Genomic DNA, 27,964 nt, shown 5'->3' on the forward strand with positions numbered 1-27,964 from the left:
GCGGGACCGTTTGCAGTTGCTCTCTGCCCCACCCCCTCCCTATTTAAAGCAACTGTGCCGGGAATCTTTTCTTGCCGTGTAAATGGCGACATTATTTATTGGGGGATCGGTTCCAGTCGCCCACAACGTTGGAAAGAGATGATGCATGGGTGAGGGACGTGTCTCCTGGCTAATGAGCATAGGCTCCATTGAAAAGTTTTGAGTACTCTGTTCTGGTTCATGTTTCATCTTGGACTACAAGTTCGGATACGATCATCCATCATTCATGTATTGCATAATGGTTGGTGATCGAACACATCAAAAAAGATGGATGCGCGTGTCTCTTTGTTCACTTAAGATTATCCATCATCTACCATTCATGATCTGAACTTTAGATGAAATGGTACACTCTAATTAAATTAAAGGTGATGATGGGCTAAGAATTGAACTACCATTTAGTATTGTGTCCTCGATATATAGTTAGCAGTTTAAAGTGATTCTTTGTACATCTAGAACTGTGTTTTGCAAACAGTTAGATATGTAAGGTAGATGATTATACCCACTTATACATGATTAAGAGATTGAACATAAAATGACCATCAAATTCAAGGATATAAAATTTTTAGTCAACAAAAATTAACATAAAGTACAAATCAATAAAAGAGGTGGACCTCAATTTCACCTATGCGGAATTTGTAACATATAATGTGATGACTTGGATGCATGCCATGTGTCTACTGAAAGATATGGAGCAATAGGGGCAGGTTGCTTATCTGAAGGTACATAAACAAAGTTCATATTAGGGAAACCTAAGAGACAAAATCTTGCATAATCTTTTTTTCTCCTTGTAAAGCGCACAAAAGTGGTAACTCGGTACAATATTATTAAAGGGTCCAAAACATAAAACACAATTAATGGGACCATCAAGGGGAAGATTGCTGAATAATCTTGACATTTTAAGACTTCATGGTGTATTTTTCAAGTGGTAGGGTAAAGTGCCAACTCGGTGGGAACATGAGAGGAACATTACCTCTTACACACACACTAATCTCCAGATATAATTATAACCCTCAGATTCTTTTCTATACCACGGATAGGGAAAATGATCAGTGTGTGACTCCAATTTTCCATCTTCCAAGAGAGAGCTACGAATCCTTTCTAATTCCAGTTGCACCCTTGGCCCATTTTTCCTATTCTTATCCTCTTGTTCTTGGATCTGGAGATCAATAAATGCATTTATTTTTTATATATCCTTTCAACCGTTTTTACAGAAGAATATATCTAATCTATTCTATTATACATCCATATATTAATATAGAACGCCAACTCCTTCCAATACGCTGATTCGTGAGGTGAGATGTATCCATCGATCCATGTTTCCCTTCCCGCATTTGCATTTATCCATCCCACTTCTCCATATTTTCCGAGACCAAATGCTCGGGATGGCTTCATTTGATAGACATGTGTCCATTAACCAGAAAGCCAAGTAAAGGTTCACATCCTTCCTCTAGGTTTTTATTTACTTGAAAGTATCTCACTATTTCTTTTTCTTTAAAAAACAAAAGCATGCATCATACGTGCCCCATTGTAGTGTTATATCACACAAACTCCCCAAAATATATGCTAATGATCGATGCGATCTGTCGTCTGTCTATATTTCCAAATAATTATGTTATGAAAACTCCACCTAGTAGCCCAAACTAAGAAAAGAGAGAAATTAACCATACACATTCCAGGAAAGAGCATATAAAATTTTTCTCTTTCTATGCATTTTGGTAGGGATATCAGGTCTCCTCTATGGTTTTTATTCTTCAAACCTATTTTATTACACCAAGATGATGAGCATAGCACATGCAAAATTATAGTTAAATAGTAATGCAGGTCTAATATTTTAGTTATATTATAATGCAAACCCAGTATTTGGTGTCATATTGCTTGATTCTTCACTTTAAATTAAATTACCATTTACACTCCATGTATCTGATGAGATCATGACCATCACTCATGAATCATAACCGTTTAGTAAATTACCCACCACATGTCGAGTCGATTTCAAAATGAGTACAAGCACCAAAGTTCTATGCATCAAACTTAACTTAGCATTTGGACTTCGAATAGAGAAGATACAGAGTTTAGATCTAGAGCAAAGAAAGATAATAGAGACTGAGGTGCATGCAGTATGCTACGATACGAAGCATGTAAACCTTGCTTGCTTTCAGGAGCCATGGCAAGCAAGTGGTTGTATTTTTATCATAAGAGGTCTCATAAAAAGTTGGCCATGGAGGATCCATTACCTTTTCCACATGGATCACAGTGAATACCTCCATGAAGCATGCATGACCAGCATATATAGTTCAGGAACATAGGACGTAAATGCAGTCAAGCTTACAAGAGCAACATTTAGCCACTTGCTCACATGCATGACGTAAATGCACCAACATGCTTAAAACCGTGCACCCCCATGCACATGGGAATTAAATTGGTTTTTAATTAATAAAAAACCAAGTTGATATATTGGCCGATTGAACGAGGGAGACAGGTAGGCTACCATGTCCCTAAAATTTTAGGAGACGATAAATGCTCAGAAACTAATGTGAGTATTTTTGGTGCAGTAAGATATGTCACAAATCGGTTTAGTGGGGAAAAAGAAAAGAAGTAGCCTCATGGCTTGGCATAATGCGAAGAGCAAATATGACATTATTTAATAATATATGTGAAACCATGGAAGCTAACATTTGACCTAAATGTTCTTGCCAAGTTTTTTATGGCCGGTTTTGTCCCTCTTGGTGCCCCTGCGTTCCTCACTCGGTATATACATATTCTCTTTCAATCAAGGGAGATCCGTCTTACCAAAAAAACAAAAAAAAAAAAAAAAAAAGAAAAAATCAAGGGAGATCCGTAATGAATGAATAGAAATATGTGAGAAATGAAAAATGTGCTTTGAGCACCGAACTTTGGGGAAGCTCATCAAAATTGGGGTCATATTTTCAATCAAGTACCTAAATTTTATTGAACTTTTTACGTGTAGACCCCTTTAATATGCTTCAGTGCATATTTACCCTTCAAAAGCTATTGATCCCATCTCACTGCATTTTACACATTGGCCACCATTATCATAAATGTAGATACACCCATAACCGTAGAATAGATACACCCCTTTTATGGGTTATGGGTGTATCTACATTTGAGAAAAACCAAACCCCAAACAAAAAGACATAAATTTGGAATCAAATTCCACTATCACATGTTTCTATTTTATATTCTCCTATATCCTCAACCCTATTAAGTTATCCCTGAGGAAGCTTTTGATACATTTCTCATTTCTTGCTGGTGTGAAAGCGTGTGACAAGCCGAGAAAACATGTGAAACAATAAAAGTCAACTAGAATATATACAGCTACAGAGGGATGTCCTTGTTGAAAAATCGTTGATCTGTATGCCCTATGGGCAAATCCCATCCATAAGCGAAACCGGACCTACAAAACAAGCTATATCTGCATGAGACATTGCTTTGTCGTATAAGTTCATAGAGATGTAGTTGTTCTTCTCTTGCCTTCAGGTATACCATCCTCTCTTTTGCGTGCAAGCATTCGAGAGGGGCAATCAACGATAATACTTGAATTACTTTAACAAAATAAATAAAAGTTAGGACGTAAGGTATAAAGGTATAATTTTATATAGTCCGTTCCTTGGAACTTACCCCTCTTATCTCTCGATAAGGACGGAATAGAATATTAGGCAGGGGATGACTGCAAACACTGTTGGGAATTTCCAGAGGATTATGATTACCCAGTTGAAAAGGCTATCACGAAATCACTCCTTCCACGCCAAATCTACTCTTATAACTCCAACAGCAATTAGATTTTTCTTTTTTGTTTTTTTTGGGTGTAGAAATCTAGATCCCTTCACAAGCCATGACCGGGTTCTTAGTCAAGTCTGGCCCACCAACAAGGGTTAAGGCAGACCGAGTCAAGCTTTTTCAGGTCCCAAGTCCCAACTCTGGGATAAAGCCTGAACTTGATCTACATTACTGGAACAGGACTCGAATTTGGTCACAAAATGAATCTATGACTTGGTTTCAGTTATAGCACTTCAAATCTTCCTAAAGAGAAGGTTGGGGTGAGGAGGGGGTGGTGGCGTTGGGAGGAGTAACCCCACGTAACAAGTTCGTAGAACATTTGCTTCTTGAAATAACAGGAAAGACTTCATATGCGCACCCATGTAGCCCTGTGGAGAGCCTAGCAAATTATTTCTTCCAGCAAAACGAGAGTATTACAGAACAATTTAACCATACTTTTAAGAATGTTAGCAGCAGTAGCAAAGACAATTTTATTTATACTACGTGTTTCTCTTTCGTATTTCCATAAATAGCAACATGAAATCTTGAATCAATGTATTTTCTCGTACAATAAATGGTCAGCTCATATTTTAATATTATTTTCAAAATTTCTTGGTAAAAAATGTCATAATGAATAAATAACATGTAGCTATGAGAAAACCTTACATAAAAAGTTTACGAAATTATCTTGGTGGCCTTGGCTTCAATCTTTTGGCTTATTTCTCATCATCTTCCGCTTGGTGGCATCAAGGTATCTTTTCCGCAACCTCACAGCCTTCGGTGTTACCTGCACGGGCCACATGCATTTATCAGTGGTCAATGTAAATGACCGATCGCAATAAGCTTGCAAATGAAACAGGGGACTTGCCTCAATAAGCTCATCGGAAGCAACATATCCAATTGCCTCTTCTAGAGATATCTGCAAATTTATTGCTGTCCATAGTGAGGGACTCATCTTGTGCATTTACCAAAAAATACCAAAAGACTGACTTGACTAAAACAACGTGAAAATGTGGCATCAATGGTTCACACTTACACGATACCTCAGTTCCACATCATATACAAAAACTAGAAGACGATACAACAACTCCCCTTTTAATTCTCACACTTGTAGGGCATATGTGTGACTTAGTCCAATCTAATAATTTAGTGAAATGATAGCTAATTTGTATAGCGACTTTCTTTCAGTAACTAATAAACCATAAAAAGAAGAGTTTTAAGAGCAAGGAGCACACATCAAGATTCCCCTCAAAATGTATAAGTGCATGGTGAGAAAACGGTGAAGCACGGATCCCATTAAGTTCTTACTGGGAGTGAACGTGCTCGGTATATAAGCCACTTTGGGGGGCAATAATCCATATGCCATTCAAAAGTTCTGATATGCCTTTTTATTTCCCAAGAACCTGTAGCATTCAAGATATGCCAAGTCTGGATCTCTTATTGTTCATGACACCTACCGACCTATCATCCAAAACTAATGGAAGTAACTGAAATTCTTCTCTACAATCTGTATTGCCTGCACAAAGTAATCAGTATGCTTAGGTCCATGTTTGTCTCCAAAACCCAACCTAAGGAATCTAAGATCAAGTTTCCCTATGTTTGATGCTCCAAACACATGGGCCTTACTCAAGTACACCAAATCAACTCTGTACGTCAAGTGCAACTAACATCACAACTCAAGTCATGCAGCCTGACCCATAAGTTAGGTCAGGTGCAATCTCAAAACAAACATAGGCACCCTAGATACCTATGTTGGCACAGCCCATAAGTTGGGTCAGGTGCAATCTCATAACATAGGAACCCCAGATACCTATGTCAGCACAACCACAAGCAAACAAATGGGCTTCTCCCTAGCAAGTCCTGGTTGAAATATGATACAATAGATGTCAATAGACTAGAATAAAGCAGCATTGTTAGCACCATAATTTGTCAAAAAATGATCTTGGATAACACCATATGGTTTAAACAGACTGTCGAAATATGTGATCGAGTCAATAGAAAGACATAAGAAACACAGCATATGAGCGCTGCTACACTCGAAAAGCCCATGTATGGCATTTCCATTGGTTCGGTTCAAAAAGAACATCCAAATACCAAGATGGCAGCACCAAGTGTTGCTTGTTCTGCAGAAGTGTCACAAATTGGGTGCAGGGACAGCTCTAAGCTTTATTATAAGCAGCACTCAAATTCTGATGTGTTATTTTTCAAGAATAAATCTTTGTTGTAGCTAAAAATGGATGCTAGGCCCTCAAATGAAGGTTACTCATGGAGAAGTTTGTAAGGAAGGCACCTAGGGGTGTTGCAAAATGAGGAGACATCATAATCTAATCCAAAATTTGAACGTATATCACTGAATTATCAAACTAAAAGATCTCGACTTTTGGACCTGTAAAATGTGACCTTATGGATATCCAATGTCTCTGATGGAGCACATCAATTGGGAAGCATATAAGGGTGATGGAAAAATGAGGAACAAAACATTTATTCAGTTCAATAAGTAGGAATTCTCCTTTTTATAAGAAACTGAAGAAGTAAACCCAGGATGTGGTGGGACAAGGGGTCAATGGTAGGAAATGGCTCTGGCTGCAAGTGAGGGGAAGAGGACTGAAAGATGGTGGGAAGAGAGACATGGAGCAGAGGAAGAGGAAGAGAGGAAGGAGGAGAGGAGATTGGAGGTGAAGGCAGAAGATAAAGGACAGGAGTCAGGTTATCAGAGGATAGGGTAACTTTTCCCCTTTTTTATAAGAAAATAAAGATACAGAATATAAAAATAGTATCATAATGTGACTGCTTCTGACCTGCCAGGTCATAATGTTTGACTCCAAGCCAACACGACAATGGGTGAAGGTTGCTGGAACCATACCTGACCAATGAATCCAATGGGTTTTGAGTTAGACAGGTCAAGTTGGGTCAGGTGAACAGGATCTGGTTATGGTTGCTACCCATATTAAATTACTCTATGACAAACTTGTTTGGATCTTTAACAAGTAATGGGAGCCCAGAAGAATTCTTAACCAACAAAGGTGTGTATGCTTTGACAATTGAAAACCAAACTCTTTTGGATGTTAATCCTATTGGCATCACTTAGTACAGTTTACACACTACACAACATTAGTGCTTTTACTTATAATTTTTCTTGTCTATGACTCCAGTTGGAATGCATCTTGCTCAATGCACTTTCCAATGGAGCTGGCTCAACCTTGAATGAACAAGTTTTTCCAACTTCTCTTTCAACAGCCAGATCATTAGTTATGAATTAAGAATTCGGATCAATTGGATCTCAACTATTCAAACAAAGCTTTTCTTTCGAACAAATAAATGAGTTATATAACAACTACACTTATAAATGTGTTAAATATTTGATTAAAAATTTTTAATATTTGATATTGTTCAACATATGCATATATACGTACATAATAAAAGCATTGATGAGTGGTGAGGACCCATATTGACTATCACGAGATCTTTTCTTGTAGCCAGTACAGTCTTTTTTTCCCCTTGATTTATTATTTCACCAAGCCTCAAAATGAGGTTCATCAAAATGAAAAAAATATAATAAAATTACATTTAAAGAAATTCAAGCTATTAAATTAATGAGGCTTAGCTCCCAAATATCCTACGATCCATTAATTTCACACAGAATAAGTCCGGCAACAGTGAATGGCTCCTAGACCTAAGAAGTCATTCAACTTCTCTATGTATGCCTGCTCTGTAGCCAATTTGAATTTTGTGTGAATTAATTCAAAGAAAAGTTTGGTTGGAGATACTTTTGACATCCTGATCCAAAAAAATCATGATGCAGTAGATTCCTAGAAGAAAATGCAAAATTTGATAGGAAAATTACCAAACGAGGTGGAGTCAGCTTGACATTTTCATCTTTTCCTGGAGCACGAATATTCGTCAGTTCTTTTGTTCTTACAGGATTTACCTGTCAACACAGTTAATTGTTGCAAAACTCAGTGCTGACAGAAAGAGCAAAGTTGGAAACTGAACTTCCAAATGTCAAGAGTACAAACTACTTACATCAAGATCAGTATCACGGGAGTGTTCACCAACTATCATGCCTTCATATGTCTTCACACAAAAAAAAAACAAATAAGAGACACCTCAAAAATGTATCTGATAATCTTGAACAAATTATGTATACCCAGATTACGTACCTCCATGCCAGGAGAGACAAAGAGAGTTCCACGGGCTTCCAAACTCATAAGTGCATGTGCAGTAATGATTCCATTGCCCACTGATACCTGTTTATGAAGCAAATTAAGATGAATATTGAGTCAAGATGTAACGGGCACATCAATTGCAAGTCTAATTTTATAAAGACAGGAGATCAACATCCGTGAAGAAGGAAAGCCATAAGTTGATGAATTGCAACCAAAGCAGCATTTCTTTTCTTGTTAGTTTTAACATGTAATCAATCAAAAAATACAAAATAACTGGGAGCACGGTTTGATGGCTTGTTTAACTAACATGCTCTTGAATCCATCCATCAGTTTTATTCATCTAACCTCACATAAGTATATTGTCATAGATTGAAGAATACTGGAGGCTAGTGCACTATGAACAAAGAACTACTTGAGACTAGTACATTTGTCTCTTATAAGCTCCAATGCAAAAGAATGATAGGACCAAGGTATGCTGTGCCTGTATCAGGATTCATCCTGATTGCTCGGCGGTACGGTACTTGTGTCATGTCATTCTGTTCTGGGACCGTATCGACACAACCAAAGCAGGAAGGGGGGAGGGAGGAAGGGAGGGAGAGAAGTGGAAGGGAGGAGGAGGAGAGAGGGCAAGAGAGGGCTTTTGAGCCCCCTTCCTCCAGCTGCATGGAAACAAGGGCGGAGGCCCTGTTTCATTGAAAAGAGAGGGAGGGAGGGAGAGAGAGACAGAAGATTTTCGAGCCTCTTCTCCTCCGACCGAATGAAAACAAGGGCAGAGCCCTTGTTTTGAAACAAAAGAAGGACCCTGCTTCTTTTTTTTTTTTTGACATCTTTTAAGTGAAGTCAGAGACCCTGCTTCATTTCAAAACAAGGGTTCCACCCCTGTTTACATGCAGCCAGAGGAAGGAGACTCGAAAACCCTCTCTCTCTCTCTCCATCTCTCTCATCCCTCTCTCCTGTTTCACTGGATTTCTTGAACGAGGGACAGAAAGAGGCCGGTCCTCTCTTGATACAGCTCTGCACACCCCAGAACCAGGCAGCACAATATTCCACGGGTAGGACAAATCGGTTCATGAAGCATTTTAGTTTTTAAGTCCATAAGAAGGTGTAGAAACAGGATTTTTCACTGGATACAGATTCCAAGAATATTATCGTATGCATAATTATATGTAATCTGTAAAGCAAACAAGCTTTGTCCTTTGTTCTAGTAATAGAAACAGAGAACACTACTCCAAGGACACCAGTGACTTGCTGAATGACATCAAAATTCATGTATTGTTGCATGCAAAACCTCACTTATTTTATAAATTTAATACAATTTGTTATACAACATACCAGCATTAAAACTAAAGGATTGAACATAGCTGGTTCTGTATAAAGGTGTGTCTATTATTCTATGGTTGGTTGAGCAAAAGTAACAAAATTTTAAGTATTGGATTACTTTACCAAAGGGAAAAGATCATATTTCATTGAAAAATTCAGGTGAATTCAATCAAAATGTCAGAGATCAAACAATTAAAGAAGAAAAAATTGGTATAGAAAACTTGGAGATATCACAAGGAATAGGTGAATTCTAAAATATTCAGAATGATTTGTCAAAGTTATGCCTCAATTGTGATGCATCACAAGAGTACGAAATATTTATATAAAGACCTTCTTCAAAAAAAAACATAACTAGCAGAATTTTCTCTCCAGGTTATGAGTACTTTGACCAGTAACCAGGTTAAAAAATCTTTTTGGATTTTGGAAATATATAGAATGTTGATAAAAATTACTTTTTGGGAGAACATTCATATACCCAAATAAAATAAACAGTCCACATCAGTTAAATTTCACAAAACAACACATGAAAGGTTCTGAGAACTATGGCATAAACAAATGATCAGTGCCGTTCAAAGCATGAACTTGATTCCTGCTTAAGACCTTGATCAATTTAGATAACTTGCATACATATGCAAGATTTCAAAAACCAGTTGGTTGCTACATGAGTGCATAGAAGACTATATGTTTCAGGTTGATGACACACTTTCAGTTGGAGCAACAAGTGTCCTCGGAAGTCGGCAGAAACTGCAGTCATTCAGAGGTGCATCTCTGGCTTCAGTGTCCTTACGTAGGCCTGTGATAAACAGGCCATCCCTAGGCTTGCAATTTCCTTTAAGCAGGCTCTTGCAAGTACATAATTGAAATTGCTCTATAATAGATTAATTTGAACAAAACCATGTCAGCCACAAATTGTGGATGGTACATTTAATGGTGCTCTAACAAATCAATATAAAATTCCATGAGTAGTAGAGAATGAAAGAGGAGGTAAATTAAACCTAGAGAGGTAATGTCAAACCTAGGGAAGTATTGTCTTGGTATTCAAAGCCAACTTCTGAAGCACAACTAGAAAACCAATTCCAATCATTATTCAAAGACTTAAATAAGGCATAGTCAAAATTTCAAGAAATGGAATATATAAGAGTAGATTACGGCTTCCATAGGAACATCGAGGCAACAGCCCTATAATCCAGTCAAGATATGGCAAATTTCCATCATCTTGAAGACTATTGGTACCTGTTTTCACCGATGTCCTGGCTACCAGGCCCATCAAATATACAGATACAGAATATGGTTTAACATTGACTCAATATAATAACTTTATCACAAGGTATAAGAAGGATTCACACAAGAACGAGAATGGTCCAACATGGCAATCTCATATTTTGTTATCATGAAACTTAACACTTGGACTAAAGTTTCACTAGATCATAAAGCAAATATGTAAGGATAAACAAATGTTAAACCCTATTAGTAGGATAACACATTAAAGATAGTACACTTAAGTAGTCTACACAGATATCCAAGTAAATACCCGTTGCAATAATGAACCAGTATTCAACAATACCAAGATGTACATGCCATAATGCATATTCTATCACAAGCTATGAGTTAACTCCCTCTGACAAAGGGAATTTTGTTTATATGCATTTGCATGCAAACAATTTCAGATTAAACACAAATTCCTTCTTTCCATATTGTGTGAACATTATTAAAAAAAAAAAAAATTGCTTGTTTCATATGTTTATATTCCTTCAAAATAGTGAATAACAACTTTGATGTATAAAATCATATAGTCTAGCTTACTTTAACACCAGTCAGATTTATCTAAGAATCGGATCTTCCAAGGGAAATGGAAAAGAGACTTACCAATACCCCTTTCCTAACTTCCCAAGTAGACCCCGATATTTAGAATATGCTGCAAAAGATATAAAACGATTATTTCAATCAAATATTAGTCACAAGATATGAAGGTTATGCTCATTAATGAATGGTTTATCCACATGTCAGTATAACAAATTAGATGCTCCTGTCCATCAGCCGGGCATACTAGCAGAATCATTATATAAGCAAACAGAAATTTGATTGATGCACAATATCAGATGTTCTCCTTAAAAGTATGTGATAAAACTAATGATCTTAGGACTCATCCATAAAGACTAAAGTATGTATGACCATAGACATCATTATCCTTGGTTATACTTGATCAGGCTGAGTATCTTAAGCAAAGTTACATATGTTTAATTATTTGTATTTGAAGGTTGGCAAAAAGTAGGGTAGAGGTGGCAAAGAGCACCTGCAAACCCGCAAGAACCTACCCAAAATAAATGGGTTCAGGTGGAACTCTTTCTTACTCAAGTCGGTCTGGGTCAACCCGGAATCAGTCCAATTATAAATGGGTGGGTCAACCTGTTGGGTTGCTCGTGTTGATTCAGTCAGGAACCAAACCTAATATAATTGATAGTTCTCTGATTTTTTTTTTCCCGCATGATTTGTTTTCTCACAAAAAATATTATAGAGTGATAGATGGGATGGGCCACAATATTTTACAATTTGAGTTGCATTTTAGCTAGTTTTATCATTAACTAATTTAATTCATGACTGTTATATAATATAATGCATTTGTATGTATATTTAAATATTGAAGTTATTGCTAGGAGGATGATATATTTAAAGTTAAATTTGATATTGCTGTTTGTAATCTTTAAATAACACGTTTTACTACAAGATTGATGAGTCAAAATTTAAAAGGGTTGGTGGGAAGGTATGGGCTTATATAAAATAAATGGGTTTGGCATGGGTTTTACATTTTCCAACCTGATTATAAATGGGTTTGGATATGGGATGAGAGTTTTTTGACCCTAACCCAATGCAACCAAACCCAATGCCACCCCTAGAGTAGGGTGCTATGTATCTACTATATTACTGCTATTTGGATTTGCAATTATCGCTCTAAATTCCATTATTTCATGGTATCTCCATAGCTGTATTCGAGGCTGGTGGAGTAATTACAGTAATGTTTTCTTACTCTACTTCTGAGAGCTTCTGAGTCTAACCATCTTATGGTTGTGGCAATAATGCAAGCTCCTAATACAAGAAGTCTTCATACTACATATAGCATTTTCTCTCACATAAATGATGACCTATAATGGATATTTATATTGTTTATAGGATGACAAGATCCATGTAAGCAATCAGTACACTTAAAATGTTATGAATGATGAGATAAATGCATAGGTTTAGTATCTGCTGAAAAACGCATACTTACATGAAAAGGCACGGTGCATGAATCCAGTGCCACGTGTGTCACTGCTAAACACACTTTTGTAGCCGACTAGGCCCCTGTCCACATAAGAAAATAAAACTAAAAAAATGTTTCCCTGCTAATGTCATTGTCCATAAAAAAGACTTGAAAAAGGGCTCCATCATGTTAATTCCTTCAGTTTTAATATTAGCAAGTGGTTCAAAACTGCCAGAATAGTAAAACTCTATATAGAATAACCAATTACGGTGATATTACAATCATGTTAAAAAATGCATGAGAGTAAAATTCGTAATCTCAATACCAAATCCTGTACCGGTATCATCATGATATGGCACCAGTATGCCCGGTATGGGGGTCATTCGGCAATAACAATACTTGCACACACACACACACACACAAAAAAAAAAAGCATACTTATATGGTACAGTATGGCTGCTATGCACCAGTATGGACCGGAACCACCGCTATGCACCAACACAGGATGGTATGGCATATCATGCATGAGACATTACATGTTTGTGGTGGCTTACTCTATGGTCCTTGAAGGAAATGGAGTCTGCTATAGGATATACACATTTTTCCTCAAAACCATCAATACTTTAGATTAACTACAATCCTTTTCTAGTCGAAATGCCCACCAATACGTAAATAAGAAATGACATCTTCACTGATTTTGAATCCATTGTCAATCCTAAAATATGGCTGAGAATGCAGCTAAATTTCATAGGGTTCATATATTCATGTCATCAAGTTACAATTTAAGATACACACAACATGTGCCAGCTTGACCTCAACTTTCAATTTCGCTTTATTTGTCATGACAGTATCATTGGATAACATTTCAAATTAGAGACAAGTGAGTGACATATCAGGTGCTAGTGTCCTGCCAGCCGGGCAGGGCATAATATATAACATGCTTGACATGCACTGGCACAGGAACAAGCCAGCACTGGTCTTTAGCCAGTACTGTGCCAGTGCAGCATGTCAGTAAGGCACTAGCACAGCATGCACCTTTCCTTATCAACATGCTTATCAGCACTTTAATCCATAATTTTAACTCTTTCTGCTGTACATTAAATGTGATATCTTAAAGCAACCAATCATCTTAGCAGAAACAGCTAAATGGATGAACACATGCAGCAATAGAGATATGCGAAGGGAAGATGACAATAACGAACAAAACCCAAAACAAGCCACAAATCAAGCATGTGCGAAGATAGAACATGCATGACAAAGACAGTCTTCAGGCATCTCTGACTGCCATAATGGTCGTTGATTGGTCCATTCTTTCTCCTCTTGTATCAGCAACAAGATTTTCTCATATAAACATAATTTCACTCCATTTCTTAAAATTCAAATATGTAGAATCATAGATCTTGTTTAATGGGCAAAATCATTACACTAGTTGCATATGATGTGAAAGGGTAGAGATGCTCAAGTCTGGCAGCATAAAAGGGCAGATGAGCAGAACAAACAATGTAGACAAGCTCATCCCATCAATTTTGGGTTTTCCTATGTGAATCAAGTTAAGATCCACCAAAGTTTGAGAGCATACAACAACTAATTCTCAACTTCACATCAATTTCTTAAACAGCACCAATTCCCAAAGTGTACAGCCTTAGGCAAAAGAGCAGAACATGCAATGAAATCCAGGAGGGCCAATAGGTACATATAAAGAACTTTTTTGTTGACCAATAAATCCTAAAAGCACAATTGATTAATTCCTAGATCTCAAAATAGGCATAGAAATTATATTGCATAGTGGTATACACAAGGAAACATGCAACCTTAGATAACATGTTCCCAAAGAATAATAAGCAACAGCACAAATGAAAAACTAATGAGAGAACATAAATTCTCATCAGAATGAAAAGAGAGAATGCACCAGAAAGTCAAATTATGATTCAACAAGACTTGATCCCAAACAGCTGAACAAACTTTGCTTCCCCCCTCTTGATTATCAAAAATGCTTTTAGATTGAAAAAGTTAGTGAGAGGTTTGAAGTCACTAACCTAGATGGACAAGTCAGAGATATTCTAGTCCTTCCGATGCTCCCTGGAACAGGACCCATGTCAATCACCTCACCCCGCCTGTGTGAAAGGGCTTCCATGACAAGGCCCACATGCTCGTCATTCACCTGTGATTTTCAACAATTGATGAGCTAATAATCCATTGAGGAAAAAAAGGGATCACAGAATTAATCCAAACTTTTCTGTACCTCAATTGTTACTTCTTCTATAGGCTCTAGCTTTTCACCATTCTCAGTTTTATACCTGACTCCATAAAAGGAAGCCATCATTACTTTGTCTAAGAAAATCAGTAAAATAATAATCAATAGCCAAGGTACCCTAAGTAAAGCAGCTTTTACTTGCATAGAACATCAACAGGTTGCACAATACCAATTTTTCATGCAACAAAAAGATATTGGCATGTAGAGGAATAATAATGGTGACTAATGTGTGTGCAGGCCATCATGCATAGATGCATGCACAAAGTTTTCAAAATTTAAACAGATGTTACATTCTTAGACATCACAAATATTCCAGATACTATATACTCCAAGCCAGGGAAACAAAATCATGTCATTTCAGATTACAGACAACATGAAGTCGAACATTTGATGGTAAAATAATTAGCAATATTGACAATTTATATTATTTAAAATATTCAAGTGACGAGAATTCAGATGGTTCCCTTCAAATTACATATACACATCTTGAGTTATTCCAGGTGTTAGAAATAGAACATCTAGATTTGTATATCCATTATATTGAACATATAAAACAACTATACCAGTGCTGCATATTATGATTTTATGAATATTTATATGATTATAATTATAAAAGTATGCACATAAGTTGTGCAGAAGCAACCTTTCGGGGGCTCATATATGGTTTTCAATGACAGATAGGTGGCTAGACCTCGTATAAAGTGTGTACCTTCTCAATGCATGCTGGCCAGAAGCACAACCTAAGACAATTTGCAACAACAAATCTGTAGACCTAAGAAAATCTGCTCATCCAATGGAAGAACTCCAGTGTTGGATTTGACTCATCACGTCCCTGTAACTGTCATACCCTTGCCAGACTCACAGAAAAGATCTTTTTTGAATTCAGGTGACCACTCAGCAGCTGGTCAGCAAAAATTCATTGGATGGGAATAGTAGCACCTAGGTTCGAGTTTGCTTAAATGGTGCAAGATGAATTATCTCGAATGTTTCGTTGAAATGGCTTTATACAATCCTCTCTATTGCAACATAAATAGTGCATGGAGTCATACCCTGCACGTCCCTAGCAAGACTTGAGACTCTGGTCCCTTCCAAAGGTCTAAAAACCACCTTTCCTTCTCCTCAAGGATTCCAATATTGAAAATTATATTATACCGATGGTCAACCAGACAGTATGATCCTCAATATGGAGATGTATACCTCAATACACCTCATTGAAAAAGAGCAAAAATAAAATAAATAAATAAAAGAAGCATACTGGGGGTAGAGATCTGATACACCTCAATACACCAAAATTTGGGTCCAGTTTGCTAATCGTAGGTGCACGACAGCACCTATGTACTGGCTCATGGCCAGTATAGAATGTGCCACCAAGTACCACATGACATCTCAACCATGCTTTTATTGGGGACTAAAACACCTTTTTCTTCCTATGTTGAGTTATCACACTTCATTCCGTCTAATCCAATCTGATTTGACTCTCTTCTATCTGCATAACCCTTTTCTCCACTCATATTAACATCTATAATCTTACACCTTTATCAAATATGAAGCATATAAGTTGCATTCTTATTGTGTTTTGTGCTTCCATATACAGATTTTCGGTGCTTCGAGTTTTTCAAGTTTCTATTTTTTGCTCTTTAAACATTGCCTACCTCCTTTTATCCTAGGATGTGACATTTCAAATGAAAATATGCCATCTCGATACCAGGCCCCATATAGGTGCATCCTATCACTGTGTCAGTACGTCTAGTATAGAGCTGGTTTGGCTACTAAGTGTCAGTACGCCCCCATACCATGTGCCGATACCAAATCGGTATAGTATGGTATACTCTATACCATCTGATTGAGTATAGTATGGTGTACCATGCTTCAAACTTTGCCCTTTTAAACCCATTTAAAAGCTTTCAAGATCCTAATTTGGTTTTTGTCTGCCAAGGGGAAGCTTGTTTTCTCTTTATTCAATTTTGTTTAGCCTCTATTTATAAAATAGCTCTCAAGTTCTAGGGATGGCAACATCTTCTTCATAGTGACAAGACTTTGCCATTCAAGCACCCTCTAAGCCAATCTGTCCTATGGCTTCTTTAATTAGACACACCGTTTGCCAACGGGGATACCAGTTCAATTCCGGTATGAAAAATAGCACAGTGACCATCTCGGAGGGAGGAAGAAGAAAGAGAGGAAGAGAGAAGGGGGGAGAGAAGGAGAGAGAGAGGAAGAGAGGCCTCCAGTGGCTAAGAAGAGAGGGAGAGAGGCCTCTGGCAGCTGCCGAGGCATCGGAGCTCTTTTCGAGCTCGGTAAGCTAGAGGGAGGGAAGAAGAGAGGAGGGATCTCACCGGATCATCGGAGCCCTCGAGGGCTCCGAACGACGATGATGCTGCAGCGAGCTTTCCGACGCCGATGAGCAATGCCGAGGAGTGAAGGGCGGCTGAGGCCAGAGGAAGGCAGATTCGAAATAGGGATTCACCCTTATTTCGATTTTTTTTATTTATGACAGGCACCTTATTTTTTTTGGAAAAAAATTTTGGCTGAAGTCGCAAACGGCCAAAATTTTTTCAAAAAAAAATAAGCGAAGTTGGCAATGCACGGTTGCCGATTTCTCCCTTATAAATAAAAAAAAAATCAAAATAGGGCGAACCTCTATTTGAATCCGGCCTCGCCCCCTCACTCCCTCAGTGCTGGCTCGCCGGCCATTGAAAGCTCGCGACAGCATAGTCGCCATCCGGAGGCATCCGAGGGCCTCTGGTGATCCAATGAGGTCACCCCTCTCTCTTCTTCCCTTCCTCTGGCCTGCTGAGCTCAAAAAAAGCTCTGACGGCTTCGATGGGCCGGAGGCCCTCTCTTCCTCTCCCTCTCCCCCCTTCTCCCTCTCCCTCTCTTCCTCTCCTTCTCCCCCTCTTTCCTCTCTTTCTTCTCCCACTCCCCTTCTCTGCCCTATTGGTTCACACCAATCCAATCGGTACGAACCCGTATCGACTCATACTGCCGGTCGGCACAGATCCCAATTCTGGCTTCGAGAATCTTGAAACACGATAAATGTATTATCCTTGGAATTTTGTATCTTAATCACATCTAGAACACAAATTTATCTTGTTTCCCAATTCAATCACTTTCTTCAATTGAATGGCTTGGCCAGTAGTCCTCCAATGACTTCTCAAGCCTTTAGTATCAGTCTCCATCTTGACCATGCTATATTATCTCTTTACATATTAGATATCATTATATTTTTTACATATTCCTAGCCAAGAATGTTCTTCAAACATTAAAGGTGTTATCTCACTATAACCTTCAATCACACTTTTAGGCTGCATGTTTTGAGTTATCCTTAAATGAACGATATTACCTTTTCTCAAGGACGATGCCTTCATACTTGGTGATCTTATTTAAGTTGGGCTTTCTTCATGGTATCCAAGTGTCGCCCTTTTAGTTATCATCATAATTTGCATTAAGGACTCAACCTATTATCTGATGTGAGTGGCTTTTCATTTTACTGCGTAGGTCTTGGTTCCAGCTTTTGCATTGCTTCCAGAGTTTGCATTGCTCTCATTACTCCACATTTTCTTCATTCCACATTGTCATTTTTAGCTATTTTAAAATTTAGAGCCAACTTTATTGGCCCTAGCTCATTTGCTTGGTGGATGCAATGATGCACAACCATCACTTTGTTCACTAATAGGCATGTACTGTGTGTTCAACCATTTATTACTGCATCCATCCCTCTATTGCCTCATTATTCATGTGGCTTCATAACTACATCAAATTAGCTTTTCACCCCATGCTTGTCTCCCTCCCATTGAAACATCTGCCCTCAAAACTCAATCACTTTATGTCACGCATTGGGCATCACTTCACCCATAAAGGTAATGACTCCTGTTAAAGCAATGAATCCCAGAGGTATGACAATTAAATCCATCCTTCTGTGGTTTTATTTATCGGTTATCTCTAGGGATATCAAAATGGGTTGACTAGAAGACCTCACCTCATATTCTTCCAGAATAGGACATCAGGTATGGCTAATTACTCTCTCTCCAACCCTAACCAGCGTCAAGTATATTATTCCTACACCAGACTGCATACATTTGGCTTTACATGCTAATAAGAATCACTCAGACATTAGCTCTAAAAGTTCTGTTGACAACATAAAAAGAACAAACAATATAGAAATGTACAAGACACTAAATCTAAGAGACGAAATAAAAGGAGAGGAACAATGAAGAGAAGGTAATATTGCATTGCAATACTAAATACTCACATGACTCTTGGGGGTGAAACGGAGAGTTCAAAACCTTCACGCCTCATGTTTTCAATCAAAATACCTGAAGTTTCACAAAGACATCACATATGGACCATGTTGCCATAAGGATAGATTAAAATAAATCCAAATCAAAGCAGAACTCTTTATAAGAAATTGATAAGAAAAACTATATATAAAACATGATTAGCAAAAAAGGAAAACAAACAAAGTTAAATGCCTAAAAAAAACTGAAACAAAAATATCGAAGATACAGACCCAACTGAAGCTCGCCCCTCCCTAGAACTTCATATGAATCTGATAATGCTCCAGGACGAACATTGATAGCAAGATTTGTTTCTGCCTCTGCCATCAGACGATCACCTATTTTTCCTCCAGTCAACTGTCAATTGTAACATTCATGAGGACGAGACATAAGGATAAGAGGTGGAGATTTAAGAAAGAATACAAAGGATAGTCAAGACCTACATAAGCAATATTAGAAGAAAACTAACCATATAAGAAGTGGACACAGTAATCTACTTCATATTCCATTGACTGACAATAAATTCTATAAAAATATAAGCAGAAAAGTTGAAAATGGTGTGTAAAGCAAAGGTTATGAAGGTTATCTGAACACATCAAAACTAAATCAGATTAGACACAAAATGTGTAATCAATAAAGTCAAATATCTCAAACATGGAAATCAACAAATGCTATTATCAAATGAACCACCTTGTAACCAAAATCTTCAGATTTAAAATTTTTATAACCACAAAGATTATTTATGTTAATGATATATTGTAATACTATAACCCATGCACATAATACTATAACCCTATCCACCTCTCCCCATTTTTATCTAAAAGCCCTCCATCCAAAACCCTATCCCATGGCCCTCCTCTCTCTCTCTCTCTCTCTCTCACATATGCATGCGCATGCATGCATGCATGCACACACGAACACACAAGCATGCAAGCATACACTAGTCATGCAAAGGACAACCCTCACTCTCCCTCCTCTGTTGCAACCGGAAAACATGGTTTTGACCCATGCTCTAGGTATGGGTGGGTGAGCAGGCTTGTCTGCCGCTTAGAATTTCCCAGACTGGCCAGGCTCAGGCCAGCATGTTGGTTGTCAACACTAAGCTCAGGCCTGGACCAAAAAGTGTCCAGTTCTGGGATGCAAAGATGATTCAATAATTCATGGTTGATGGTACAACTAGTCCAACTTTCAAAACCTCAATCACTTGTCCTCCTGGTCCCATATCTAATAAATATATATAGAAAAGTATTTTACATGGAAAAGTTCATGATAGGAACGTCTAAATACCTCGGATTACAAGATTGCAAACTGCAACCAAATTTACAGGAACATCCAATCAATAAATGAATTCCTACACCAAGGTAGATCGGATTATGTACCTCAGAGTTGTGATGGTGCAAAATTCATCACAATGAACAGATATTGATTTTTTTAGTTGGTTTCGTTCGATGACCATTCAGTAATTAAGTCAGTACCCAAAACAGGCACCAATATACAATATTCATTTATTGCACATTCATCCTTTGAGAACTGCATCTTAAATTCAGAAGAAAGCCATGCAGCACAATAAACAAATGATGACAACTTCTATTTGTCAGTCCCAATATGGTGCTTCATAAAGTGTCACAACAATCAAGAATGTGTGTTAAAAACAATGACAAGGCTAATTCCAGTTTAGCAGTCTAACAAATGTAAGCTCAAGCGGAGAATTATGCTTTCATACATATCATGTTGTCTGGAAATAAGACCGACACAGCACACAAGAAGTTAAAACAATAGTATCAGGAGATTGAATTGCCCATAATACATACATTAGATAAAACTAATTAAAGATTAATTGATTGATATTTGCCACTTACATGGATACCATCACGGCCAGCGGTGGAGAATCATTGACACCAAAAGTCATAGAAATTGTTGGAGGATCTAACTCAACAGTCGGCAATGCAGTCATGACCTGTGTTGCAATCATCAGTCAGCACAAAGTAGCCACATACTCTATATTTCTTGAACCATGTTGTGGTGCAAGAAATAATCAACAAAGTAATATTGAAAATACATACTTATAAGATGTGCTGGCCCACTTCAATGGACAGCAACCCAACCACCCACGACTATGTGCCCATGTGCATGTAACATTCCTATAATTATACTGATGAGCTCAGAAATTTGGAGAAAGGCTTGACAGAAATGGCTATGGGGCTATGGCAATAAATAAAGAAATATCATGTCTGTGAAGTGACTTTCTGAGGGTACTGAATCTGCCTCTTAATCATAGGCAACTGTCTATCAAGAAGGTTTCAAAAGCATAGCTGTCTAGGCTACCAAATATGCTTTCAAGATCAATAACATGCCACACAGTCCATTCGTGCCATTCATAGAATCCCACCAAAAAGAAAATTAACAACAGAAACCCTTGTCAGCAATCGCAAGTTCGCAAGACTGCTAAATTCTAACGTATCTAGGGCAAATCCTCTCCTCACATTACAGCTTTTATGTATTTCCAGTACATAAAGTAATAATTAAATTGAAGGAACAACTTCGTCCACAGAACAAATGGAATGAGTCAAGATTTCCTTTGGCAAGCTTTCTAATGAAAAAAATAAATAAACAGTTTAAGAAATGCATAAATTAAATCTGTAGAAAGGGTAAGTGACATATGTCTACCTCCACATTTGCACGGTGTGACCAATTGATGGATTCATTAATCCAGCCATTGAAATTATATCTCCAGCCCCTGCGCTGTCGATCATGACCATGCTAGTGCCCTTCTTTTTCATAAGCTTTGTGACCTATATTGTTGGTTAATTCACAAGCTTGAGTGGCTTTAACTTGTTAAAACATTAAAACATTTGAGACCAAAATGCTCTAAATATACAGATTGACATCAAACCTTTCCTTCCTCAATTTTCTCAACTCCATCATCTGTGTGACGAAGGCCATGTATTTTGTCTCCAATATGAAGAGCCCCTGACGATATGCGTCCCGTCAATATTCTTCCAAGATAAAAATCACGCTCCATCATGGAAACCTGCAAGAGACTATAATCATGTCTTTCAAGGTTTGAATTAAAAAGGAAATGAAATCAAAGAGAGCCTTCAGAATAAAAAGGCTAGGATATTCAAAACTGCACACTTCTTAAGATACATAAATGATTTCTCCAATAGCTGCAAGAATATCTTACTATGAAGGTCAAAAGGTTCTATTTAGTCATCAAGCTAGAAAATATAAGGGAGATGCCGGCACTGCAAAACCAATCACGTCCACATTACAAAACAGTTTCTGGAACTTTTCATTACTACCAAAAAAAAAAAGTTTTAAACCAAATTTAAAGAGAACATCGTATTAGTACAGCTGATGACAATCAAAGGAAATTCCTATGATGACAAGCTTAACTAAATGCCTATCATCTCTACATGTAACTTTTATATCCATTGCAAAAGTCAATAAATCAAAAATAAAAGGTTACAGTCAATATCTTGTGTTTCAAATCCCTCCAACAAAAAAATTAGACAAATAAGCTATGGACAGGCACAGCAGAAGAGTGAAAAAACAGCAAAAGTACATGTCATGATAGGTGAAACAATCTTGTTCTATAAAAAAGCAATTTGATATGAATAAATAAAGAAATAAAAATAAACAGTATGGCAGATTGAAACTATGATTGCAACAGCACACTCAGACTAACCAGCATTTGGAAAGGAGCCTCAAGACTTGCTGATGGCGGAGGCACATGTCTTATAATGGTATCAAGCAATGGTGACATGTTCCTTACATCATCAGCAGGATTTTTGGTATAAGTTAAGGAAGCCCATCCTTCTTTGGCAGATGCATAAAGAACTGGAAAATCTAGCTGTTCCTCTGTGAAGCCAAACTTAAATGGATGTCATCAGGATTTAACTTTACAAGTTAATAATATATTAAGGTTATGTGAGAAAAGTTAATATCTTTGAAAATTTAAGCACACCTGTGGCACCAAGGTTTGCAAACAGATCAAATACCAAACTCTCAACTTCATTGCATGTCTCCTCAGAAACTGCAAAGGTTAAGCACAATAAAGTGATGAACAATTGTCAAAACAAAAATAAATAAATGAGTAAACAAAAGGAATGATGTCCTTGCCTCAACTTTTAAAGAACAAAGAAATTTATTCTTATACCACTCCTTTACTATAGGTCTTAACTAAAGGCTAAACAGCAGCATATGCATTTGTATACACACATGTGGGGAGACACATGTGCCAAGAGAGAGAAAGAGAGGGGGGAGGAAAGGGAGAGAGAGTTCATGTGAAGGTCTCGTAGGAAGCATCCAGCTAGCAAATATATAAGATCACTGTTACTTAGCTAGCCTCTAGAGACGATTAAGAAGGTCTTAAATGTTTACATGGAGATATGCACTTTTTGTTTTATTTGTTTGTGTTGGGAGCAAGGGTTTGAGGTTGCGATCCAGTGGCAAAACTGGCAAACATAATGGACAGCTCTTTTATGTGGAAAGTTGAAAGAAAGAATGTTCGCATTTTGCCTGTCATGTGTGTTTGAACTTTTAAGTACCAGCAGATTTCCTACCATCAAGCCTTCAATATACCATAATTTAATTGAAATTAGTTCAACTTTTACAGAGGTTCCCATATAACTTACCTAGTTTGATGTGCATCTCGATCATGTACAAAGACTTTAATCCCTATGCAAAAATCCTGGGAAAAAAAATTCTTAGGAAACACTCCACCAAGTTTCAAGTGCAAATCAAACCTAGGGCTGGAGTCGAGCTAGGTCTACCCGAGCCCAAGCCAAAAACCTCTTAGGGGGCTTTCGAACAAGCTTAGACCTGAATCTTTCCAAATCATGGCCCGAGCCTGGCTTAGCCAAAAGCCTAAGCCCGTTTGGGTCAAAAGGTTGGGTCCGGCCCAAATGGCTCAACTGACCTGAAATTCTTGGCCTGATTGGCCAAGATGCTAAGGCCCAATCGAAACACTACTGGCAAAAGATCCTAATAATAAAAGCAGGCCAAGATCGGTCGGGTTTCAGGCTTGGACATGAAGCCAAAAGTTGGGTTTGAGCTTTAGGCTACGCTCAGGCCGGGCCAAGCATCAGCCCAAGCCTAACCTGAAATTTATTCAGGCCTTATTTTCATGCTCGAGCCCAACCCAAATAATCTCCTGCTTACCCAGTGCATGACCTGAAGCCAGCCCGGCCCAACAAGTCTTGGACCAACCCAAGCCCATTTTTAACCCTGATCAAGGCTCCACAAAGATTTGTAAATTCCTGTTTCACATGATAGCACAGCTCCTGAGCTTCAAATCCAAGTATTCAACTTCACAAGGGATCAAATTGCATGCAAGCTAGGCTCCAAAAAGTTTGTGCACCTGATTTTGCCTCCTCCAAGTTTGGGATTTATGAATTCTTTTTCTGAAAAAGCTAAAGAGACAAGAGTTATAAAATATACAAAAGTTATATAGACAAGTATTAGATCACCAATTATATATGTGGGCTCCTGATTGTCTCGAGTCGTTTCTCATTAGGGACAAAAATGTTACAAAGAGGTCGCTTGTACAACCCCACAATAATCCTTTGTAACTTTAGCCTATGTGTGCATGTGAACTTGCAAGATAGAGAAAGGTGGGATAGCTATCCTTGTTGCTCAGCATCCCTCCAAAATGTTATTGTTCTTGGATTATAAAAAACCTAGGTCATTGCATATATGCATGCACAAGCACGTGCATGTACATGCATGGAACAAGAAAATTGTTCTAGTTACAAGAGTTTAACCCATATTTGGATAGCTTATCATATAACTAAGTTTATCCTTCAGCCAAATGCAGCCTTAATGGATTCTACACCATTTTAACAAGCATGTAACCCATATTTGGATCCACATCCTAAACCCCCATCATCTCACCTCCAATTAATAGGTGACATAAGAGTGGCAAATAAAATCTGTCTTTGATTGCAAAGACCTGGATGTGCATTGGTCCTCCATGCATGCATAGGGGGCAAACAGAGTAAATACCAAAGTAAATTCCCCAACAGATCGGATAGCTAGATGGTTAAGATTAATATTCAATTTTTCATTTACAATCAACTCAAAAATAAAACTTAATTACTTCATTACATGTCAAATTTACAAACTTGACACATACTCCCTCTCTTTCTCTCTACCGCTTACACCCATACAGAAGCACCTTTGACCCACACAAATATGAACCAACAAACCTTTTTCCTTGTGGAAGAGGCATTACCACAGAGGATATCATCTACGAAAAGATATTTCCGCAAAGTCCTTCTAAAGGGTCATATGATTCCTAGACAGAAGGCCTTTCAACATCCCAGGGTCCAAGGATTTGACAGTTCAATGCCCATCTTCCTTTAAGACAACTGTTATATGCAAATACAAACTTAACAATAGAGTTTCAACCAATAGCAAACTGTCACTGTCTAACTAAAGCTCCACTTGGGACCATTACACGTTGTCCACGGCACATGATTGAGTACAATCTAGGTTCACTCCAGAGCCCATGCATATGATGAGAACATGCTAGCCACTGAGCTGATGCATCAAGATTGCTTGGGCATGGTAGGCGGAATCACACACCTAAAGTGCTTCATTGCAACGTCAAAGTATTCTAAGTTGGGATTCCTCATGTCAGACTATATTTGGTTGGTACGCTCACTATATTCCAATCACAGCCAGCTGAATAATGCTCTTAAGAAGTGATTCATGCAAACTGAAAATATTGAGTTTCATGTCACAGAAGTTTGCGTATGTTGTAATCCACCCATGCATCACATAATGGAACATGTAATCAATGCACCCGAATCAAAGGAAGCATGAGATGTTAATATATTTATCCATCCACTGTCAGACTGATGAACATCAAATGGCAGTTCATATTGAGAAGAAACCATAACAAGCATTTGTGCATGCTGTTGTTTAGTAGAAACCATAACGAGCATTTGTGCATGCTGTTGTTTAACAGTCCAAAAAAGTATCTCTTACCATCTCATTCCCAGTGATAAAATAGTTATAAGAGTGTGTAGAGAAGCTTCAATGAAGTGTCCTCCGGGCTCTATGCATGGCCGAATGTTGGTAAGGCTTGTTGTTTTGTATATATAGTAATGGGCTATTGTGGGCTTAAAAGTAAACACGATCTGATCAGGGACTTTTAGGGACAGTACCAGCTAGCCTTTGGCAGATTTTCTGTTACCATGCAATGTGATGTAATGAGATGAGAAAAAGAATTTAGTTTAAATGACAAAAAAAAAAAAAAAAATTAAAACTTTAGCTTTAAGAGCACAAGTAGGGTCATAGGCAGCAGATTGTTTCCTTCAATTATATAGGAAAAGGAGTCTTTCTGGAGAAATAAATAACAACAGCTTGCTACTTTTTTCCTTCTCTCTGTGTTAACTACTCTGCCACATCCAAACAAACTTTCATTCTCCTCTTTTCCTTAGTTTTCATAAATGTCCTAAATTTGTGTAAGGGATCTGCCAAACAGCAGCTTTATCTTCTTGAAGACAATTTTCCTAAAACCTGTAGCAACCTCATGTCTTGAATGTGAAACCTTCAATATTGGCAGTTGCATACCCCTTCTTCCAATATCTTAAAATTGCAAAATATAATGCCTAGAAAACTTCACAGACATACCCTTTCAGCCCAGTTCTTAGGCTCTTATGCATGCACCTTCATAAGGCCACAGTGACTTCTAGAGAAGCCACAGTCCAACTGGTTACTGAGGCATTACTTTGGACCCAATTACTTTTTCATATATCATAATAATATCATATCCAATATGAAATCCAAGTGAACCATACCTGCAGGTCTGTCAACTTTATTCAGAAGGAGAATGGACGCAGCCCATACTTCAAAGCTTTCGCAAGAACAAACTTTGTTTGTGCAAGGGGACCTTCCCCAGCATCAACAACTAAGACAGCTCCCTCAACCATTCCCACAACTCGCTCGACCTATGCATCAATACCACATATCAATAGCAACAACTTGCTAAGTTCAAGAAATAAGTCATATTCATATGATAAGCAGTTCAGAGGGATTCAACAAGATCACTTACTTCACCCCCAAAATCAGCATGGCCAGGAGTATCAACCATGTTGAGCTCATTATCTCTCCAAGAAATCGATGTAACCTACAAGACAAACATAAAGATAAAGAATTATATTCAAGAGTTGATTACATAGATCCTATGATCAAAACACAGAAACAAGCTGTTTGATGAATTGACTGCAGAACCAAAATTACATAAAATTATCAAATTCGAAGGCCATCATTCATTCAACTCAAAATCAAGATTCTTGGCCAAGAAATCCAGCTTCCTCCAGTTCTAGGAAAACTAAAGAAAAAAAAATGCTATTCTCAAGAATTAGTGCTAGTCGCTTGCCTTGGAAGCGATGGTGATGCCCCGCTCACGCTCGAGGCTGATGGAGTCGAGGGCCCGCTCGTGGGGGATGTCGGCGCCGCACTGGCGGAGGAGCCGGTCCATTAGGGTGGTCTTCCCATGGTCGACGTGGGCTATCACGGCCACGTTCCGGAGCCTGCTTGGGTCGAGCGAGCTCCCGGTGGCGTCGGCGGCCGAGGCGCGGGCAGCGGCGGTGGAAAAGAGGCGGAAGGGCGGCAGCGGAGAAAGGGAGGAGTAGGAAAAGTTCGGGAAGGGGATGGAAGGGGAGAGAGAAGGGCAGAGGCGAAGGGAACGGTCTTGCGGCTCGCCGACCGGAGACCGCGGAGAAGGATGCCCGCCATTATTTCCTTCTCGCGGCGGCGGAGAAATCTCGCTGAGTGGTTCGCGCTTCGCCTTATGGTCGCGAGCGCAAGGGTTTTGGACTTTAGGGCAGCTAGGGCTGTCGGTGGGCTGGGTCGGGCGGGCTGCCGGACGCCCAGGCCAATCCAA

General features: G+C 38.3%; 1 protein-coding gene across 1 annotated transcript; it reads right to left on the minus strand.

The window, feature by feature from the left end:
* Positions 1-4,261: 4,261 nt before the first annotated feature.
* On the minus strand, positions 4,262-27,887 carry LOC105047249 (uncharacterized). The gene is given in 23 exon segments (XM_073259185.1): positions 4,262-4,603; positions 4,685-4,735; positions 7,661-7,744; positions 7,840-7,890; positions 7,977-8,063; positions 8,286-8,292; positions 11,175-11,217; positions 12,568-12,641; positions 14,577-14,701; positions 14,783-14,837; positions 19,044-19,107; positions 19,302-19,425; positions 20,928-20,950; positions 20,953-21,025; positions 21,726-21,860; positions 21,962-22,099; positions 22,757-22,929; positions 23,036-23,104; positions 26,877-26,909; positions 26,912-27,026; positions 27,131-27,205; positions 27,458-27,709; positions 27,712-27,887. Coding segments are annotated over 23 exon segments (2,040 nt in total). The 5' UTR covers positions 27,817-27,887; the 3' UTR covers positions 4,262-4,519.
* Between the last annotated feature and the right edge of the window lie 77 nt (positions 27,888-27,964).

The sequence above is a fragment of the Elaeis guineensis genome, chromosome 6 (genome assembly GCF_000442705.2).
Source record: "Elaeis guineensis isolate ETL-2024a chromosome 6, EG11, whole genome shotgun sequence".
Taxonomy (NCBI): Eukaryota; Viridiplantae; Streptophyta; class Magnoliopsida; order Arecales; family Arecaceae; genus Elaeis; species Elaeis guineensis.